Raw genomic sequence first — 22,941 nt, forward strand, 5'->3', positions numbered from 1 at the left:
ACAGAGGCCTTACACAAAGTACATTCACATAGATTCCAGTTAGGAGAAGTTCCAGAACAGGCAAAATTAACCTACAGTGACAGACAGCAGATCAGCAGTTACCTGGGCAAGTGAGGAGACTGAAAACACAGGCACAGGGGCCCAGGGAGACACCTGAAGTGACAGGAATAATTCTGTATCTTGGCTGGGTTGGGAGTTGCACAGTTCTATGAATTTGTCAAAACTCACTGAACTTAAAGAAGAATAATTTACTGCATGTAAACTGTAATTCAATAAAGCTAATTTTTAAAAATTAGCCAGAGAAACTAACTTTCAGGAATGACTACAAAGTAAATACACTTTCAGACCAAAAGAGAGAGAAGGACTGACACTAAAAGACATTAATTCTAGTGGAAGGAAAGTGAGTCAGACTGAATGAAGGTCTAAGAAACAAGGAGTAAAAAACAAAAAAGTAGTAAAAATGTCTGTAAGTCTTAAACACTGAATGTAAAACACAAAGCAGTACCATCATATGGATTTTTTTTTAAGCTAGACTTAAAACATAAATTAAAAGTGTGTATATTGGTTTGGGAGGTGATTAAACTTAAAGTATTCCAAGTTTCCTTCTATAATTAAAAGAAAGAAGAAAGGTTCCCATTAACGTCAGAATAATAAAAATGTATGTTACAACATCAAGAGTAGCTAGAATTTCTGTAAATATGTCAATACTCAAACTTACACTTCAGAAGAATGCAGTTTATTGTATGTAAATTACACCTCAACAAAGTTGATTAAAGTAAAAAAATAACAAGACGGTAGCTTTCAAACAAATAAGGATGAAAAAGTGAAAAAAAAAAAGAGTCAACCCAAATGAAAGCCAAAAAAAAAAAAAAAAAAAAAAAAAAAAAAAANAAAAAAAAAGACAAAGATATGGAGATGAAACAACTTAAAACACAAAATAAGATCTTATAAATAGAAATCCAAATACAGTAATAATTATATGTAAATGAACTAAATGCTCCAGTTAAATGGTAAAGACTAAGACTTGATTTTTTAAAAGCCAACTATATACTGTTTAAAAAGATACACATCTAAGGATATCAAAAAGTTGAAAGTAAAAAGATTTAAAAAGATACCAGGCAAGGGGCACCTGACTGGCCTGGTAGGTTGAGCATCTGACTCCTGATTTCAGCACAGGTCATGATCTCAGAGTTGTGGGACTGAGCCTGCACTGGCATGAAGCCTGCTCAAGATTCTCTCCCTCCCTCCACCCCTCCCCTCAACTCATGCGCTCTCCCTCTCTCAAAAATAAAATAAAGTAAAAATAAAAGACACCAGGCAAGTCACCAAAGTTAATTTAGCTACACTAATTTTTTTTTTTTACCTTTTTGCCTTAAATTCTTAGAGATAAGCAACTTTACAGCATCAAGTAACTTCATAACTATTAAAAGTTCATTTCAGGGGCACCTGGGTGGCTCAGTCGTTAAGCGTCTGCCTTCGGCTCAGGGCGTGATCCCGAAGTCTTGGGATCCATACCCGCATTGGGCTCCCTGCTGGGAGCCTGCTTCTTCCTCTCCCACTCCCCCTGCTTGTGTTCCCTCTCTCGCTGGCTGTCTCTCTCTCTGTCAAATAAATAAATAAAATCTTTAAAAAAATAAAAAGTTCATTTCAGGGATGCATGCGTGGTTCAGTTGGTTAAGCGTCCGACTCTTGATTTTGGCTCAGGTCATGATGTTAGGGTCCTGGGATAGAGCCCTGCATTGGGCTCCACGCTCAGCGGGGAGTCTGCCTGGGATTCTCCTTCTCCCTCTCCCCCGCCCCCTACTTGCTCTGTCTCTCTAAAATAAAATAATCTTTTTTAAAAAAAAGTTCATTTCAGAAGGAACAGAAATCAATTCACATTTATATGCAATAAATAACTAGCCTCAAAAATACATAACAGGTGCGCCTGAGCGGTGCAGTCATTAGGCGTCTGCCTTCGGCTCAGGGCATGATCCCAGCATTCTGGGATCGAGCCCCACATCAAGCTTCTCTGCTAGGAGCCCTTCTTCCTCTCCCACTCCCCCTGCTTGTGTTCCCTCTCTCGCTGGCTGTCTCTCTCTGTCAAAATAAATAAGTAAAAATCTTAAAAAAAAAAAATACATAAAACTGACCTACAAAAAGGAGGAGACACACTTGCAATCACAGTGAGAACATTTTAACACATTTTTCACAATAATTGATAGCACTGCAATAAAAACCTAGGACAGAAAAGATCTTCTCAACATGATGAGCAATCTTATCCCAATGGGAAAACATATAACTGTGCCTGACAGTTGCAGAAGAGTTCTCTCCAAGGATACAAGTAACAGTAACAAAAGCTGACCAAATTCCATGCTATAAAATAAGCATCAAAAATTTCAAAAGATTCTAATCATAAAGAATGTCCTTTTGGGGCACCTGGGTGGCTCAGTTAAGCGTGTGCCTTCGGCTCAGGCCATGATCTCAGGGTCCCAGGACTGACCCCCACATTGGACTCCCTGCTACAAAATGCTAGAAATCACTAAAAAGATAAATACAAAATTGGAAATCAAAAAGCCAACTCTGACACTACCAATGAATCAAAGAAAAAATCATAATGGAAATAAAGTTTCAAAACAAAGATAATGAAAATGCTAAATATTAAAACATGTGATGCAGCTAAAACAGTAATTGGAGGGAAATTTTTAACTTAAAAATATACATCCTGGAAAAGAAGACTGAATTACTGGATGCCTACCTTACAATGACAATTAAAAAAAAAAAAAAAGCAAGAAAATAAAGAGATGGCACTGTAAGCCTACCATTCAGATACATGAAGATATGAACTTCAAAAACATGCTAAAAGTGATTCCAGGAAACATCAAGTGGGAAGGGGACCAAGTTCTTCCTGATTAAACTATGTAAAACTATGTGACTCTTAAACTCTGTCCATACATAACTTTAATAAAAATTTAAAACCAAATTAAAAAGAGGAAAAAAAGAAAAACAACAGTCCATATGGTAACTGTCATCATGGACCACAGACATATGAAAAAAGAGCTGTGAAAATTCAAAATTTTGACACTTCCAATATTATGCCATTAACAAAAGCAAATAAAACTGTAATTGTCACTATGAATAAATAATTATAGTTTTAAAAGCATGGTAAGATCCTTCAAAAAGTCTGTTGATAATTAACAATTCTATATATTGCCTTCAAATGCATTCAATATGCCTCCCTCTGGCCACTGAACAGTAGCCTTAACACATCTGGAAACAAAGCGGGTGGTGTTCAGAATTCCAACAAACACATCAAGTAATTTTAAGCTCCAATGGTTGATATAAAAATGACATGCAAATCCAAATGGAAAAAGTCATAATCAAAATTAGTTTCATTTATGTTTAATATGTCATTATCTGCCAGTATTTGGTAAGATGATGGCTGAAAAAATACTTTCAAATACTTCTCATCTGGAACCAACCAATATCTTTAATACTCAAAAATATATCACTTAGGGCACCTGGGTGGCTCAGTCGGTTGAATGTCTGCCTTTGTCTCAGGTCATGATCCCAGGGTCCTGGAATTGAGTCCCACATCGGGCTCCCTGCTCAGCGGGAGCCTGCTTCTCCCTCTGCCTCTCTCTGTCTCTCTGTCTCTCATGAATAAATACATAAAATATTTTTTAAAAAAACTATATATATATATATAAAATGTAAATACTGCTGCTTATAGTTCCAACACACACTTCAAAAAATAGAGATTAAAGTATTTGAACAATGCATTCCTCTAATTTAAAAATGAGAAAGATAGTCAAGTGCCAACACAATTACTTTAGAAATGATTTTCCAGTTATGTAAATAAAAGATAATGTGCTATTCTCCATAACGTATGCTACAGAAATACAGCTGTTCTACATTAAACTTTATGGCAAAATAGAGAAGACACATTAATAAATACATGTTATCTGAAATATCTGAAGCGGCTTCTTTTCCTTAAACATAATAAAAAGGAGTGACTCACTTGGGGAGACTTTTCAGAGTACCTACACTCCGACAAACCTGTCTTTACTATCTGACCCTGGCCAAGTCAGACCAGAAGTAGGAACCTGCTCTCACATGAGCAGCCAAACTAAAGGACAAGCTGGCCAGCTGTTAGGTGCCGAGCAGGAAACCATCAAGGGTAGCCTGTTTCAGGTGATGAATAAACAGGCAAACACAAGAACTCACCATCACAGCCTACAAGAAAGAAGAAGTGGCCTGCGAAAGAATGAGAATAAAAATCCTGGCCTTGACACCCATTAAAAAATTTTTCTTTATGCCCACACCAAAACTCTTACCAGTTTTAATCATGTTATATAGCTCTTATACACACAGAGAGAGTAGGTGACTTCTCAGATAATAATTAATCCCTTCCACAATATTTTTCTGCATTGAGTTAGCAGTATTTATTATCTCCAGGGTTCTATTTTGAGTTCTTAGCTGGGCACAAAGGTGCTGAAAGAGTAGCCAGAAACTTCTGGTAGGTTCAGTGGGAGAAAATCACCCTGTATCCTTTCCCAAATGCCTCCTCCTGCATTCTTTTTCTCTTTTTGACAAACAGTACTCTCCTTTATCCCTGTCTTCCTTCTAGTTCCCCTGATTTCAGAGTACCCTCCAACATCCCCCCAATCTCTGAGAGTACCAAGGAACTGGGGAAGGGGGAGGAAGGGCAAACCCGCTGCTGCTCCTAGTGCATCCAAAGCTCCTAAGTTCCCAGAGAAGCCTGAAAACTGAGAACTGTGAAGTACAAACATTAGCTAGCAACCACAGCCCAGCTCGCCCTTGAGCAACAAGGTGTGAACTGCATGGGTCTGCTCACACACGGATTTTTTTCTGATACATACAGTACAGTTCACTTCCTTATGATTTCCTTAATACTGTTTTGTTTTCCTTAGCCTACTTTTCTGTATGAATACAATATATAATACACATAGCATACAAAATGTGTTAATCAACTGCTTATATTATTGGTAAGGATTTCAGTAAACAGTAGGCTATTAAGTAAGTTTTGGGGGAGTCAAAAGTTATACATGCATTTTTTTACTCTATTGGGAGGTTGGCACCCCCAACCCCCACGTTTTTCAAGGGTCAACTGTACTTCCTTTTTTTTAATTTCTCACATATAACCTTACATTAAAGTCTTTTTCTTTAAGCAACTAGGAATTAAACGTATGGATTTGGGAGGCATGAGGGCCTGAAGTAAGAGCTGAATAAATCTGAGATTATCTGGTTTGAATGCTTTATTTTATCATTTAAGATCCTAGGCAACTTCAAGGACTTGTTCAAAGACCCACCATAAGGGAGCAGCTGAGTGAGAATAAGAAACTCAGGTTTACTTGCTGTGTAACCCACACTAAGTAAGCACATTCTGGTAAATAAATGTGGGTAAGAAATGTTAACAAGAAGTCACTCTCCCTGTGTACCAACTCAGATAAAAAGACTTCAAGTCGTCCTCCCCTTGCTCCAAATTCCCCAGTTATATGGTGGCTGTCAGGAAAAACAATCCAACAAGCAGAGACTTCAGTTTTAATTTAGCACTTTCTCAGTTCCCACCTCCCCTTTTAGTTGGATGGAACTGATAGACGACTTCAACATAAGATTTTTAAATGCCATTTTAAAAATTATTTTTTAGAAAGAGTAAAAAACTATGCCAATTAAAGCAATGAGCCAGTGTTGGAAAAATGTAAAAGCTAGTCCAAAAATTTAATAAGCTGGCCCTCTCATTTTACAGATAAGTAGTTTACAGCTCAGAATGCTAAAGTAACTGTCCAATGTCACCCCGAAAGGCAATACTGTGTTCATAGTTTAGAAATAAAAAGCAGAAGGAAAACAGTGGTTACAGGCCTAAGGAAGAGGGGAAAAGAAAAAAAGAACTGTTTCTTAAAATCAATTAAGATGCTGTATTTTCTATATTTATACCTGAAAATCATCAACAAGCTCAGGGAAAAGGTGTTCATACATTTTAAGTTCTTCTATCGTTCGTCCGGGTTCCTGCTGGGGTTTTAGTTTGTTAATATCCGTTTCAATATCATCATTCTGAAATAATAAAAATGTAACCAGTTAAGAAAAAGGTACAATTACAGAATACATTTCCGATTAAAGTTCTCCAAATCATTAATTACATGTCGAGAATAATCACTGAATAGAGGTTGTACTAATTTTACCATAAGTTGAAATTTGCTTGTATTGGGTCATTGTTGTGTTGCTGTCGTTTTGGTTATTTCACCATGTTTTTTGTCAAAGGTTATTCTGATAGAACACAGTATTTGGCCTCCTCAGGATAGGAAACCTAGTGTCAAGATCCAGACTGAGGGATGTTCCCCTCCATCTCCTTAGTTGCCACAGTTTTACTCATATTAAAGGGCAGTTAAACTTAAGAAAACTAAGTTGAAAAATATAAATATATGATGGTGGTGATAATCAAAATAACTAACATTTACTATGTACTGAAAGTGTGAGAAGCACTATGCTAAGGATTTTACATAATTTAATCTGTCACTATGAAGTAGATAGCATCATTACTTCCACTTAAGAGGAAACTTAGGGGCTTGCTCAAAATTATATAGCGTGCACAACTAATGAAGCATCGAACTTTGCATCAGAATCTGGGGATGTACTGTATGGTGACTAACATAATATAATAAAAAAAAATCATTTAAAAAAAAGTGTTAACTAAGAAAGAAAATATTGATAAACTTGTCTCATAAAATTAAGAATTTCAGTGCCATCAAAGACACTGAAAATAAAGTGAAAATGCAAATTAAAAAAAAATTATATAGCGTGCAAAGAAGAGCCAGGATCTGAAACTAAGCATTGATTTCAGAGCATACTGTTAGTGCACTGCCTCAAGACAAACCAAAGATTGTAATACTCTCGTATTCCATGGTCAACAAAGTCCCCTTAGAAAAGCTCAGTGTCACCACACACTCTGTTTTCCAGGGGAAAAAAGTAGAAAATTGAAAAACAGCCAGAAATTATTTCCATGCCCCTTTAGGAAAGAAGAGGGTAAACATAAAGGGGAGGTATGACCTCAGAAAAACAGGATTAATCTGGGATTAATTTGATCTGTATCTGTTCAAACACCTAATATATACTGTGCCAGAAGGACAAGTGTCAGTTTACCTACTATCCAAGCTATTCTCTACAACCTTCAACAATCTGGCCTCACACAAATACAAACTCATCATTATCTTCATTGCTAAAGAGAGATATAAGACCACTTACTAATTTTCAATGGGTTTTAATTTTGCAATTATCTTATTGTCAGAGTAAACTTACTTTTAGCCTTAAATCTATTCCACTATGCTTCAACCCTTATAATGCTTTACATACATGTATCTGTCTGAATGTATACACTTCATATTACCAAGTAGTTTAGAAGGAAAAACATACTTTATAGTTCTCATATTTCATATTCAGGAACTCAGCTATTATCTGTATGACCAATAAAAAGATTTTCTCCCTTGCCATAAATATTAAGCACTGGTTGTATTTAAAGAGTATCATGTTAGTGTATAATTATTGTATAATTATTAGGACATGAATATGTAATTTCATAGATCTTTAAATTATGCATTGATGAACCAAAATATATAATTTCCTTGACTGGCACATAATAAAGTACACAATGCATCCAAAATAACAAAAAGTTTACAAAAGTATTCTTTCTCCAAACACACTAGAATTCAACATTTTCAATACTGTTTTGTGAAAAGAAACATATTTGCTCTCCACTTTCAAAAAAAACTGAATTTATCTGTAAAACAGGCACTGTAAAAAAAAAACTACACTTTGAGGAGGTCAAGAGCAGGAAATTTTGTGTTTTGGTTTAGGGGAAAACAAAGATGAAGAGCTACTGACAGCCTTAGGGGGAAAAAACCCACAACCACCTTCCACCACTCCTTAAAGTTCTTCTAAAGTAAAGGAGGGGAAAAGAACTCATTGAAGTTTATATACTGACAAGCCCTGGCTACTGGAGATGAGTCTTCTAAACCTCCAAATTTCTACAAATGCTCCAAACTGAAAAATCTGGGGTAAAGAAAATGGAATCGCTATGATGAGGGCAAAGCACTCTCTAAAACTACAACCACAAACACAGTAAATATTAAACCTGTAGGCCGGTGATGGGTAGTAAGGAGGGCACGTATTGCATGGTGCACTGCGTGTTATACGCAAACAATGCATCATGGAACATTACATCAGAAACTAAGGATATACTGTATGGTGACTAACATAACATAATAAAAAAATTATAAAAAAACAAAAAACAAAAAACCTGTATGTAGCAGGTTCACCTGACACAGGAAATAAATAACAAGATTTAGATAAAAAGGAAAAATTAAGTCCAAATGTAACCGCCAATGACAGTAAGAAGCAAACTGTGGTCAAGAAGAAAAATAATACAGCTCAGCACTCTCAAAGAGCCAACAATTCTGCAGTCCTTTAAAAAAAAAGTAACATTTTGGCTGGGGCGCCTCAGTGGCTACGTTGGTTAAGTGTTTGCCTTCGGCTCAGGTCATGATTCCGGGGTCCCAGGATCAAGTCCCACGTGGGGCACCCTGCTCAGCAGGGGGTCTGCTTCTCCTTCTCCCTCTACTTTCTCCCTCTCTCTCTGTCAAATAAATAAATAAAATCTTAAAAAAAAAATAACATTTTGGTATAATATGGTGGTAGAGAGAGCTGACATTCACATCAAATTGCTTTATTCTGAATCCTGGCCCCACATCTTATAAGCTACATTAATAATCCTTCTGTACCCCTCCTTCTTCTAAATATTAACCCTGTATAGCAGAAATAATAATATCATGTACCTTACAGGACTGAGGTGAGGCTTTACTAGTTACTATAGGTAAAGAGCAGGGACTAGCATAGATGGTAAATTCAAAAGGTTTAATTAGACTTATCGTGGTGAACAGTTGATAATGTCAAATCACTGCTACATAACTGAAACTAATAAAATATCGTATGTCAACTGTACTTCAATTTTTAAAAAAGAGCATGGACTAGAATAGGACTAGATGTTTAATAAATTCAATCTATTATTTCCTCTCATCATTATAAGTAGTGTATTAAGATAAAGTGGGAGAAAATGTAAGCAATTGCAGCTACTCCAGCGTACAGCCAACAACTGTATTTTTCAAAGATATGAATGTCACAAAAGACAAAAAAATATATGGAAATATTCTAAATTAAGGGAGACTTGAGACAAAATAATTAAACATAGTACCTGATGCTAGCTCCTATTCTAGAGAGAAGGAAAAAAATCTCATGAAGGACATTTATTAGATCAACTGACAAGTGGAATATGGATGGGAGATTAGAAAAAATGTTACATCACTATAAATTTATGAAGTTGATAACTGCATTGTGGTTATGTAAGAGAACAACACCACTATTCCAGGAAATATTCACTGACATATTTAGGGATAAAGGACCATGATACATAATATATGTAACTTACCCTATGATTTTTTTTTTAATTTTAAGTATGTATTGATGCATACACACTGACAATTTCCAAGCAGCAAAATTAGAATCATTGTTATGATTCCTATTGAGTTCTATTTCCCCACCAATCTCTGTCTTTACATCTGTAGTGATCACAACAGATATTTTTAATGAGAACCCTAAGCCATAAAGAATAAATTATACTCAACATACTATGTTTTTAATAACATGGGAATATATAGCACGTAAGAGGAAGGTTTCTATTAAATATAATTGTTAAAGTATAAATTTAATATCAATCTGAAGTTTTACTATCCCTAAACACTCAGTTCCCAAAGAATCCAAACAGGTGATTTTTAATATAGCTATTATCTAAAGAACACTTTACATAAAAGAACTTAAATTCTCCTAACTTGGATCCCATAGTTCTTTCACTTATATCAAGTCCAGAACCACAATCACACAGTTAACCCAGATTTTTTGCCTTGAAAATCAGAGCCTACACTATTTCTCCTCTTTCCAGCTTGAGGCAAGGATGCAGAACATTATCCTGCCCACATTGGCTCACCTGACAATTCTGCCAAAGCTGGCCTTGGTGATCGCCCTTAGTGATGATGAAACTGGTACTACATCTACTATTAAAATGGAAATCTCCTTCCAGTATCTTAGATTCCATCTCCAGAGAGGGTCAAATACTCAGTGTACCCAATTCTGACATAGCACTTCAAGACAAAAAGGGCCAAGCAGGCAAAAGTCAAACAAATCCCACCCCACCCACCAAAAAAGACTAAGCTGAAGTCTTGAAAACTTGAAAAGGAGTTAAGCAGGCATTTTTCCACAGATATTAAAACGACTTCGTCTGACACTAAATAAAGCAAATATAGACTCTACACTTCCAGAAGTGACATAAAATTCTAAAAATCTCCCTGCCTCTTTACTATAACATGACAGTAATTTTTTTATCTTGTCTCAATTCAATAAACACTTTTGTCCATTTTTTCTCCAATTAACTGAAATCTAAGAATTATTATGTAAACACTAATTCTTACCAAAAAGCCAGCAGTTACAGATTATTTTCCTACTATTTTAATATCCCCAAAAGACTGCTAAAGAGGAAGAGATTGCCACTTAGACTCTCAAACCACTTTCCATCAAACTCGGATTTCCTTAGACTTTGAAACCTAAGTCAGATGGGTTACCTGAGGTTGTCCTGGTCAAAAAGAATAAAAATAAGTTATTTTAAAGCCCTTTACAGACCAATGCATTTAAAGCAACATTATTTTCCCTTTCCTTAGTGTCCACAGTCATTATAATAAAAAGATGTGGACAAAACCAATTAATCTATCATTAAGCTACACCTATTTCCCCAATCTTTACAACTGCATATACAATTTATAAAGTCGACAGAAGATAGAGATTTATACTAACCTTAAAATTCTGATCTACCTCATCTTCGTTTTCAGTTTCATTTTCGGCTTCTAAGTCAATATCATCGTTGTCATCACTTTCATCTACTACGTCATCCACTGTGACACAAAACATGCTATAAGTAGGTCAGAGGTAAGCATTCTACAACATGCACACCCAAAGGCAGGATACTATATACATGCAACATTGGTACTTCAATCACCAAAGGAAGAGTAAATTAAATTCCTTATTAAAAATGTCTCTAAGGCTGTCCTAGAGTTGAAAAACCTCTGAGATATTAAAATTTGAAAAAGCACTGTAGAAATGTATGGGTGTTTTTACTGATGTTCTCAGTTTTTAAAGATGAATGTCTTCTGTTATAACAGCCTGAATGAAACATCGTATTTCCTGTACATGATACATTTCAAGAACTGATTTCATTCCTTTAACAACTGATTTCCCATTTGTTTCAATGGCTACCATGTGCCATGTATGTAGTGTTGTGTGCTGGGAATTTTTTTAAATATATGTAAATATAGTCCCTGTCCTCCAGGAGCTCATGAGGTTAAAAAGCAGAAAAGACTATAGGTAACTACAATACAAAAGCATATGTTAATGAAGGCAACGTTTGTTTGGGAAGACAAAGGATGGAATAACTAACTGCAAACTGCTTGGGGTCAAGGGGCTGTGAGTGATCACTCTGCAAAACAGGTAGTAATTAAGCAGCAGCTGAAGAAAATACAGCAGCTTTTAAGGCCAACATAAGGGTCGATGAGTGCAGCCTTAAGAAGAAAAAAACAAAGAGCTGAGATGATATCCTTGGAAAACAGCAAGTATTAACTAAACTTGTATACTTGGGAAAGTACTAAGAAAGGCAAATAAGAATGAGAAAATGAAGGGGCCAAGTAGTTTAGATTTTCAACCTATGGAAGACAAGCGCTGAGAATTTTCAAGAGGAGAATGGCTTAATTCAACGTAACACTGCTCAAAAGATCACTCTGGCAGGTGTGAGAGAGGGAGCACATATGTGGAAAGGGACCAATTAGCTGGAGACAGTAACTGAACCAATACAGCAGGAATGGGGATGAAGAATAAATATGCATTAGAGAAAAACTCAGGAAACAGAATGTACAAAGGTACATGAGGACCACGGCAATGGGGGAAACAAGGCAAGAAGAGTGGAAGAGGACTCAGGTAAGTAACAGTGCTTTAAAACAAAGTAGCGAATATTTTAAAAGGATATTTTTCTAAACTAACTATTGAAGAAATGACAAATATTAATTGTATATATTAAAGTGTACAAATGTAATGATTTGATACAAATATACATGGTAAAATGATTACCAAGATGAAGAAAATTAACACATCCATCACCTCACATAATTAACGTTAACTTTGTGTGTGTGTGTGCGCACGTAGACGCACATGATCATGATGAATGCTTAAGAGCTCCTCTCGCAAATGTCCAAATATGCAATACCGCATTACTAACTATAGTTACATGCTGCACATCAGAACCTCAGAACTTAATCTTCTTAAATTGAAAATCAGTACCCTTTGTTCCCATCACCCTATTTACCACTCCCCTCACCCCTGGGGGCATCCAACATTCTATTCTCTGTTTCTACAAAATCATTTTGTTTGTTTGTCTTTAAAGATTCTACACGTAAGAGATACTATACATATTTGCCTTCCTGTCTGGTATATTCCACTGAGCACAATGCTCTCCAGGTTCATCCATTTTGCTGCAAATGGCAGAATTTTCTTCCTTTATATTGTCTGAATAATAGTCACATATATCACTGTCCTTTATCCATTTATCCATCAAAGGACATTATGGTTATTTCCAAATTTTGGCTATTGTACATAATGCTACAGGGAACATGGGTGTACAGATCTCTCTTTAAGATAATGATTTCAATTCCTTTGAATATATACTCAGAAGTAGGATTGCTAGATCATACGGTAGTTCTATTTTTAATTTTTTGAGGAACCTCCATACTGTTTTCCAGATTAGTTGTACCATTTTACATCCCCACCAACAGTGTAAAAGGGTTCCGTTTTCTTCACAACCTTACGAACAGTTCCTATGTCTTGTCTTTTTGATAACAGCCATTCTAACAGGTGTGAGGTGTTACCTTACTGTGGTTTTGATTTCCATTTCCCTGATGATTACTGATGTTGAGCACTTTCTCATGTACTATTGGCCATTTGTATGTCTTCTTTGGGAACATATCTATTCAGGTCCTTTGCCCAATTTGTAATTGAATTACTTGCTTTTATGCTCTTCAGCTTTGTGAGTTTTTTTAATATACTTTAAACAGTAGTCCATTCCCAGATACACGTTTTGCAAATATCTTCTCCCATTCTGTAGGGCAATAAATTGAAATAGCCATTTTAATTTATTGTTTCCTGGGCTGTGCAGAATCTCTTTAGTTTGTCATAGTCCCACTTGTTTATTTCAGCTTCCGTTGCTTGTGCTTTTGGTATCTTATCCAAGAAATCATTGCCAAAACCAATTTCAAAGATCATTTTCCCCAAGTTTTCTTCTAGTAGTTTTACAGTTTCAGGTCATATAATTAAGTTTTTGACCCATTTTAAGATAATTCTTTGTGATTGGTATAAGACAGGGATCCAATTTCATTCTTTTGCATGTGGATATCTAGCTTTCCAATACAATTTATTGAAAACAATGTCCTTTCCCCACTGTGTATTCTTAGTGCCCTTAATCAAAAATTAGTTGACCACATATGCATGGGTTTGTCTGGGCTCTCTATTCCATTCCGCTATAGGTCTACCTGCCTGCTTTGAGTACCATACTGTTTCGATTACTATGGCTTTGTAATAGTTAGAAATGCTGAACCGTGATGTCTAGCTTTGTTCTTCTTTCCCAGGATTGCTCTGGCTACCAGGGGTCTTTTGTAGTTCCATAAAATTTGAGGATAGTTTTTTCTATTTCTGTGAAAAATACCATTGCAATTTTCAAAGAGATTGCTTTAAATCTGTCGACAGACCACTTTGTAATATGGGGCTTTTCACAATATTAATTCTCCCAATCCAAGAACACAGGATATCTTTCCATTTATTTGTGTCTTCTTCAATCTATTTCACCAATGTCTTATAGTTTTCAGTGTACAGGTCTTCCGGCTCCTTCGTAAATTCATTCCTATTTTGTTTTCAATGCTACTGTACATAGGATTACTATCTTAATTTCTCTCTCAGATTGTAATTGTATAGAAACACAACTGATTTTTACATCTTTGATTTCATATCCTGCAACTTTACCAAATTTGTTTATTAGTTCTAAAAGTTTTTTGGTGGAGACTTTAAGGTTTTGTATATATAAGATCATGTCCTCTGCAAACAGATAATTTTACTTCTTTCTTTCTGATCTGGATGCCTTTTATTTCTTTTCCTAGCCTAATTAGTATAGCTAGGATATCCAGTACTGTGTTGAATAAAAAGGTGAGAGGGGACATCTTTACCTGCTTCCTGATCTTACAGGAAAAGCTTTTAACTTTTTATCACTGTGCACAATATTAGCTATGGGCTCATCATATATGGTCTTTATTATGATGAGGAACATTCCCTCTATACCTAATTTGTGAAGAATTTTTATCATAAAAGGATTCTGAATTTTGTCAAATGTTTTTTCTGCATCTATCAAGATGATCATATGATCTTCATCCTTCATTGTTAATGTGGTTTATAACATTTTGATTTGTAGATATTGAACCATCCTTGCATCCCAGAGATGTATTCCACTTGATCATGGTATGTCATCCTTTTAATTTGTTGTTAAAATCAATGTGCTGTTACTTTGCTATGGATTTCTGCATCTATGTTCGCCAGAGATATTGGACTGTGTAGGAGTGCTAATAACATTGACTCCATCTTTGGCCCTCCATCTTGTTCACATCCAAGCAATGATCTCCCTCACAGCCCAATTATGCCCTGACCCCAAAGCAGCAAGGCTTGTTCTGATCTTCCCTAAAGTGATGCACAGATGGCAACTTTGAATACCAAGTAGACATCCTCTGGCACACATATGGCACCACATTACATAAGTGCCCTTGACCTCACCACAAATGCCCCTTGCTCTATAAAAGCTGTGGATTAAGGTCTGAACAGCTGTGTAGCAGCACCTGGATTGCCTGCCCTTGTCAATACATTACCCTGAAAAAATCTCTATAAAACGGTATGGAGGGGCTTGCGTAGTTTTTTGGTTTCAAAGTGCCCTTTCAGTCTGGAGGATACTTCACTATCCCATTTGAGGATGCAGTTGCTTCTTCCAGCCTTTTAGGACTGACTGGCTTGGGTTTTTACCTGAAAACAGCTGTGAATTCACAGGCTGGGGGAGAATGAAGTATCTTTGCTTCCTCGGAAGCACAGCAGCACAGTCTCCATGCAGCTCCGTCCACAGAGGTCACTGTCAACACTCACTGTGAGGGGTGCTCTGTGGCCAATACTATGTCCGTCTTCAGGTGGCAGTGGTATCTAGGGCTAGAGAGATCCTAAGAGGCAAAAGCTGCTAGGGTCTTCTTGCGCTCCTTGAGAGAGAGAACACGGGAGAGTCCTAGACAGGGATCCCTCGCCGACTATAGCCTGTTTCTCTGCTCCAATGCTTGGGAACTTGCTGGCTCAGGTACCCCTGCTCTTTCTGTGACCCCCGGGATCCTGAGTCCACACTGTCCCCCCTAGGATTCTGCCTCACTTTGCCACCTGAGCACCTTTCCGGCAGGGATGTCTCTCACTGGAGCAAACTTTTAAAAATTGCGATTTTGCACTCTGGTGCTTTATCACTTTCTCGTAGCCAGCTTTCGGAGGCTCCCCTCCGCTCGCCGTTTATCTTCCAAAACATCCCCTCAGGTTCACTTCTCCATCCCTCCTACCTTGCAAAAAGTGGTTGCTTTTCTAATTGCAGAATTCCAGAAATTCTTTTCTTACATCTCAGGTTGAATTCATAGGTGTTCAGAATGATTTGACAGTTATCTAGCTAAATTCAAGGGAACAGATGAAACGAGGTCCCCTATTCTTCTGCCATCTTGCCTCCTAGTCAATTCTCCTTTTAGTCTGAGTATTTTATCTATTTAGATATCTTATTACTAAAGCTGATTTGCTGGTTCTTGCTTTGTATTTAGTGCCCTCAGGATTTCTGTGTGTCTCTGAAATTTCCTTGCTTTTCTATAGCAGTAATAAATGAGCCTCTTCAAGAATTTTTCCCAAGGAAAAAAATACATAATTTTATATAGAATTTCAAAGTGTTCACAGTCTCTGAAGTCCATCCATGGATTCCTATGGCTCAACAGATCCCAGGCTAAGGATCTCTGTTTCAAATGTAACTTTACATTTTAAAATGCATATATGAACCACTATTCTTATAATTATTTTAGAAATGCAAAAATAGTGTAATATTCCTAAGAACAGGAACTATATCAATATATATAATATAAATTATGTATAATATAATAAAAATTTTAGTTTATTTGTATAAAAAACCCAGTTTGTTACAACCGTGTATTAGGTATGCTTGGCCAAGAGTTGGTTGATGTATTTCAAAACAGTATTACTATTATTTAGTATTACATAATTAACAATTTGTACTGTTTAATACAATGATTCTCTACCATGTTGTCTCTATTCTTGTCATCTTAATTCATCATGGGCCAGACTAGAGTAATATTTCATGTAATTACTTCAGAAAGGGTACCTGGGTAATCTACTTCCACACCCTTATATACCTAAGAATATGTCACCTTCACATATGGATGGCAACTAGTAAGTGTTCAGAAATCTTGAATCAGGACTTTTTCCTCCAAACCTTTCTAGATGCTGCTTCACTATCTTTTGGCATTTAATGTTCTAGAGCCTAAGCCTTGAGGTCAGCTGGATTCCTTCATCAACAAATGTTAAGTGTACACTGTGTCTAACAGATGCTGAGGATAAAATGAAGGAAAAAAAACACCAGCTCTATCCTCATGGAACTTATATTCTAGCTGAAGAAGGTAAAATAGAATGCAGAGTATAATCAATGTAATTAAGTATGATATATGAAAAGATAATGGTGAACAGAAAGAGCGTATTTTCCTTGTGTCTGCACAGTTGCTGTCAAAATCCTCCTCTCACATCTTAATCATGCAGACCTGTACGTCAGTGTAAATCTCCCTTTCTAATTTAGTGATCCATTAGTCTGAGATGAGACAGGAAAGGAGCCCTCAAAAAAAATATCTGTCGGCTTTTCCCCATGTTTGCTGAATTCACTGCACTAGAAGCCAGCTTTCTCTACCTGTGTGATTATTCTGGACACTAAATAAAGAACACTATGGGGTAAATCCTATATCCTATCTCCCTCCCAGTACTACCACCTGCTATATCATACAGAAGTTTCCCCAGCTTTCTACCAGTTACAACCACCACCGAAACCCCCATAATCCTACACTGAGATACGGGAGAGAAAGGGACTCCAACGGCTCGACTGTCCTTCCAGTTTAGGTGCTGCGGGCACCTCAACGTGGAGACAGACACGCTGCACTCAGAGAGGGTGAGGAGAGAACTGATGCTCTACTCTAATATGTTCACACCTCAACCACGTTTGGTGCATGGTCCATGTTTGTCTCGTGAGAATGCTTCTTTTACCTTGTTTTCACTTTTGGTACAGATTTTCCCCTATTTTTAAAGTCCGCTGGATCACTGTTTTCACTTCACTATCTCACTCAAGTCCCAGACTTGAGCTGCAGGCTTTTTAAGCCCTTTAAAGGAAGTTTCTGAATAATCCATTTTGGTATTTTGCATAGACTAAAGGTGTACTTTAATAACAAAATATTTTAAAATAATATCGTAACTGTGTACTCTGCAATATATACCACACCGATAAATCTGTATCAAGGAAAAGAAAACTAATTATAATTACCTGAACATTCTCTTACATCACTTATTTCAAGTAATTGCTTTTAAATATAAAAAACTTTCCATTTTTCTTGCAAAAAAATTATCAACTGATGAGAAAATACTTTAGAAATTCTAATAGTCCAGACTACATTCTCTTTTCCATTTTACTAGATCTTACCCAAAAAAATTCTACTTTTCCCGCACATTAAGATTTCAACTCTTACTTCTTTTACTATGTTCCCAGTATTGTATTGAAATGGCAAACAGTCAACTTCTGTTAATTTCATTATTTTCATTCAGGTAAGTCACATGCAAGTTTTGTTAATAAACCATAACATTTTTGGTGATTAGATATCCTTAACTTAAATGTAAACCCAAATATAATTACTTAAATATTTAATGTTTACATTCTTATCCTTTGAAAATTTATACAAATTATGAAATAATGTTCCTATGTAATGCTTAAATTTTTCCAAATTCAAATTTACATATATGTAACACATTCCATACTACTGCCCTTAATTATCAGACCTCAGTTTCTTATATTTGAAGAAATATTTAACTAAAATATAATGTGAAATTTATTGTGTTCATTAAGGTCTTCTTTTGCTGAGGAACTAAGAATAAGAAAAAAAAAGTCGACAGTCACACAACTCCAAGAACCACTGAAAGCCAGTGATAAACACACGGTCTTACCTTCAGGGGGTAAACTGTAGAGCTGGGCCACAGGCCCAGTAACAGGAATAACTGGCAACTGGAAATGGAAAGAACTTTTAATCGTTGGGAGTGGCAGGCGATTTTTAGGAAAACACTTCCTCATTATCAGACTGGAGGTGTTGACAAGGGGATCAAGGGTCCTGACTGCCAAACATTCCTGTTTTTTAAGAAAAAGAAAAAAAGAAAAGAAAGAAAAAAGATAATATGCCTTTGGTAAATAATTGAATCAATTTTACATTACTTCGTAAAGTAATACATCAATAATTTTCAAGAGACAAATACCACAAAAGCCAATATTTTAATGTAAAAGGATTATAAAGTAGCTTTGGCTATTCAGAAGTATCTCCTGATAAGTAAGAACTTCATGTGGCAAATTTAATAATACTTTTCCTAAAATATTTTAACTAAGCAGAAATCAGTAGCATCTCTGGCACCAAAAGTCACCAAAGTATATTAGTTCCGCTTTATCCGTTTCAGTTACCCATGGTCAACCGTGGTCCAGCGCAGATGATCTTCCTTCTGACCTAAGGTCAACTGACAGAAGGTCAATACTAGGCCTAATGCTACAACACAACATACCTACATCATTTCACCTCACTTCATCTCACCATAGAGGCATTTTATCATCTCACATCATCATAAGGATGAGTACAGTACAATAAGATATTTTGAGAGAGAGGGACCACATTCACTCAACTTTATTACAGTATATTGTTACAGTTGTTCTGTTTTATTATTAGTTGTTAATCTCTTACTAGGCCTAATTAATAAGCTTTATCACAGGTATGTATGTATAAGAAAGCACACATTGTATATATAAGGTGAAGTACTATCCAAGGTTTCAGGCATCTAAGATCCAAGGGATCTTGGACCATATCCCCCACAGATAAGGGGGACTACTGTGCTAAGTAATATCTATGAGTGACCTACAAGGCATTTAGCAAGCCCAAGGCATAAAATAAAAATTCTTTTTAATTTAAGGGAAGAAGAAAAAAACATTAAGTAAAAAAAAACAGTAAGAAAAGAGTAAGAAATAAAAAGGAATGTGTCCTGGCTGAGCCTTTCTCAGAACTGTATCATTTATCATACAGTAGCACCTCTAGTAAGCTGACTTTTCAACTTACAAAAAATAGCCTGAATACCACGATTTTAAGTTCTAAGAGTTTAATTCCTGGTATCCAATGTTGACAAGGGCTAATGGACAGGGGATTTGAACCTGTAACATACAACATTATTATTATTATTATTATTATTATTATTATTATTATTATTGACAACTGGCATTTAGATAGCATTTTTGTATCCCATAAAATTTTCAATACAAATTTTCACATCTGATCTGTCAGAAAAGATAAGAAATTAAGGCTCAGAAATATTAAGTGGCATAAACAAGGTCACCCAACTCTTCCTGATATATCAATTATCCATCACTGTCTACATTAGGAATAGTAAAAACAAGTGTATATGATTGATCTAGAAAAGAAAAGGCTTAGGGTAAACATAAATTGTGTGTTCGGGTATCTTAACTACTGCCATGGAGAGACTGTTGTGTGTAAGACCAGGAGGGCACAACCAAGATGACTGGCTGCAATTTTAAAAAGACAGATTTCTTTCTAATAATTATAACCTTCTAAAAACAAAATGGTTGCACTGTAACATCCCCATTGCCCTGAGCTTCTTGCTAAAGACATTGTAAAGAAGGTTTACAGTTAAGATGGCTGGCAGAACTAGGATTCCTAGCTCCAGGTTTCACTTTTCCACCTACTCTGGGTACAAACGCTCTATCCAGAAGGAAGACACTGACAGCACTCACAAACAACAGAACTGCCCTACCGGCAGTAAAGGATCCATAAATATCCTATGAGGGGTACATGCAAAACTGAGTATAGCCAACCGCACATCTTAGAAAACATGGCTATAGAGATTCCCGTCCTGCCCGGTGGATGGGTTTCTACAGCCTCTTTTTACCTAAAATCTCATATTGCAGAGAGATGCACCGGGCACTCTCTCCGACTCAGTCTGAGGAGGTCGTGTGAAAAAGATTTATTATGCCTTTTGGTTTTCAGATTTTTTTCTTAAACATATTTATCATACTTTTTTGAGTATTTATAAGAAATAATGTTTTCTTAAGAACCAAATAATATTGTTAACACATAACCACAGTAATAGGAAGAAAATTAAAAACTCACTTGTGAAGTGTTATACAGAATTTTCATCCCATTGGCATCTATAAATGCTTTTCTTCCCAACTTGATGTTTGTAACACTTTTTAAACTCTGTAAAATTCCTTTCCGAATGAGCATGTTTCTATGCCGGTTATCATGGCGGTGCCAATCTACATAAATTGTTAAAAGGACTTGGACATATCCTCTGTCTACAGCTCTTCTGGCGTTTGTTTCTTTAACAAAAGAAAATTGAGAAAGAACATTTTTTAAATGATAAGAGAAAATGGTAGAATAAATTAAAAACATCACCAAAATATTGTAATGAGTTATTTTTTCAAAAAAAATATATAGCATCCACATAAATATTTTTTCTCTAACAAAAGTCCCAGATGACAACTACATTGTCATTACTGTAACTTCTATTGTAAACCTTGTTTCCACTGAAATTAACTCTATTGGATTGTAGCTTCTATAACAAACTGTGTTTCCACCAAAATCAACTGCTTTAATTACCCCCACGATTATATAAATATCCATGCCATAACAACAGCAAGTTAAAAATACTTAAAAACTTTTAGTAAATGAAATGTAAGGAGCACTTTACAGCTTTCTGGTCATTAATTGTCTAATGTAATAAAAACTACATTAAAGAGTTTTTTTTTGTAAATGGTTGATTTTACTGGGGTAGAATTAACAGAGATCCACAAATTTGATCTATTAAAGTGTTAATATTTTAGATTATTAACCAAAAGGGTACATTTCACTAAAATGGCAGTAGGGGAATCCTATGATAGCAACATTATGAGCCACTCAGTACCACATTGGTGGGCCAATGATAGGAACACAAACTAACGCGGAATACCAACCAACCCATCCAAGCTTGTTTAGTTACAAAGAAATTCCAATTTCTCCCTAAGTTTACCATGCCTTAGAGCATAGGCACTAAGATGATGTAACAGTAAGGTAAGGCTCTGCTGCTTTTAGTTACCTGAAAGAATTCCTACAGCTTCCATATTGCTACTACGTACCTAAAACATAAAGATACTGAGATCAACAAACAATTGATGCTCTCTCAGAAACCCTGTTCTGACTTCAAGGAGCTGGAAGAAATTCACACGGTGGGGAGAGGGGCTTTCTTACTTAAAAGCTTTAAAACTTCTCTGTCTTCAAGAGCTCACTGGCCAAGGCTGTGGCTATTTACACAATCAGGTCAACAGTTTTTGACTAACAGTAGTTTCATGTATTTTAAAGAAACATACACTCTGTTTACACCACCTGGAGTATACAAGCTTTTAGTTTACTAGCTTTGAATATGATTTTCGTAAAAGACATTATAAGCCCAAAGGGTATTTATGTGAAATATTTAAATTCTTATTAAAGATCAAATTAGAAACTTGCCCATAACTCAAACACAGGTGCTGAATGAAAAGAAGTAAACAGAGCTATCTGCAATCTGCAACTGAGCACAACTAAAATGTTTAGTAAAGAGGTTTTTATTCCTGTGTTCAGGACACCTAACTTACTATTAGCCTATGTCTCTTCTTCCCTCTCCGGTTAAAAGACAACTCCGGTACCCTTTAGACTACAGCATCTCGTCTATGCTCTAGCGATGGCACCTAGGCTGCCTGTCCTTCTGTATGCACACACACTGTGTGTGTATACATGTTCTTTGCTTTATATTCACTCAGGGTTATTACAGTAGTCTCATTTACCCTTTTAAAGTAAGTAACTGCCCCCTCCCAGAAAGCAGTTAAAAAAAAAAAATGAATGAGAATGTTCCAAAATACCACAGTGCATCTAAAAATATGCAGTGTGCAACTAAACATTATCTTGCATTATTAAATTTTTATTCTATCTAGTGCCGTGTGCCCTTTGAAAACATACTAGATATAAACTAGACTCATCCTACTGGCCACTTACTTTTTTTTACCCGAAGGAGTAAAACAGGTATGTTTGTCCACCATCCTCCTTTGAAGGAGGAGGCAGTAAAAGGAAGATTACTATTTAAAACACAAGATACCAGATTTCAGTACTCTTAGATTAACCAATTTCTATAAATAGTTAAAACTTATGAGGGTTTTAGTTTCTACTGACTTAGAATCAGTGATCTTATCATCAGTGATTTTGAAAATTAATAGGCTTCTGTTTTAATAGCTATTTTAATCTACTCTAAATCAAAAATATATGCCTATATTATTTAAAAATTAATCTTTAAATAACAATTTGAACTACGAAGTCAGAGCAGAACAAAGCCAGGCTACAAACATCTTTTAAAGTTAATCCAAGTATTCTGATTTTG

The 22,941-nt window shown here is 35.9% G+C and overlaps 1 protein-coding gene across 4 annotated transcripts in view; it reads right to left on the reverse strand.

The window, feature by feature from the left end:
- The window catches only part of AGTPBP1 (ATP/GTP binding protein 1), a 154,786-nt gene that overhangs the window by 67,780 nt on the left and 64,065 nt on the right, over positions 1-22,941 (reverse strand). For 3 of the 4 annotated variants that reach the window (XM_034647440.1, XM_034647437.1, XM_034647438.1), the window contains 4 exons: positions 20,667-20,875; positions 18,457-18,634; positions 10,894-10,991; positions 5,938-6,054 (listed from right to left, as the gene is read on the reverse strand). In XM_034647440.1, coding sequence (XP_034503331.1) covers positions 5,938-6,054; positions 10,894-10,991; positions 18,457-18,634; positions 20,667-20,875 — 602 coding nt within the window. Of the gene's footprint in view, positions 1-5,937; positions 6,055-10,893; positions 10,992-18,456; positions 18,635-20,666; positions 20,876-21,630; positions 21,671-22,941 lie in introns of all 4 variants that reach the window. The other variant, XM_034647439.1, reaches the window with a different exon arrangement.

This window comes from Ailuropoda melanoleuca, chromosome 17 (genome assembly GCF_002007445.2).
Source record: "Ailuropoda melanoleuca isolate Jingjing chromosome 17, ASM200744v2, whole genome shotgun sequence".
In the NCBI taxonomy this organism is placed as follows: Eukaryota; Metazoa; Chordata; class Mammalia; order Carnivora; family Ursidae; genus Ailuropoda; species Ailuropoda melanoleuca.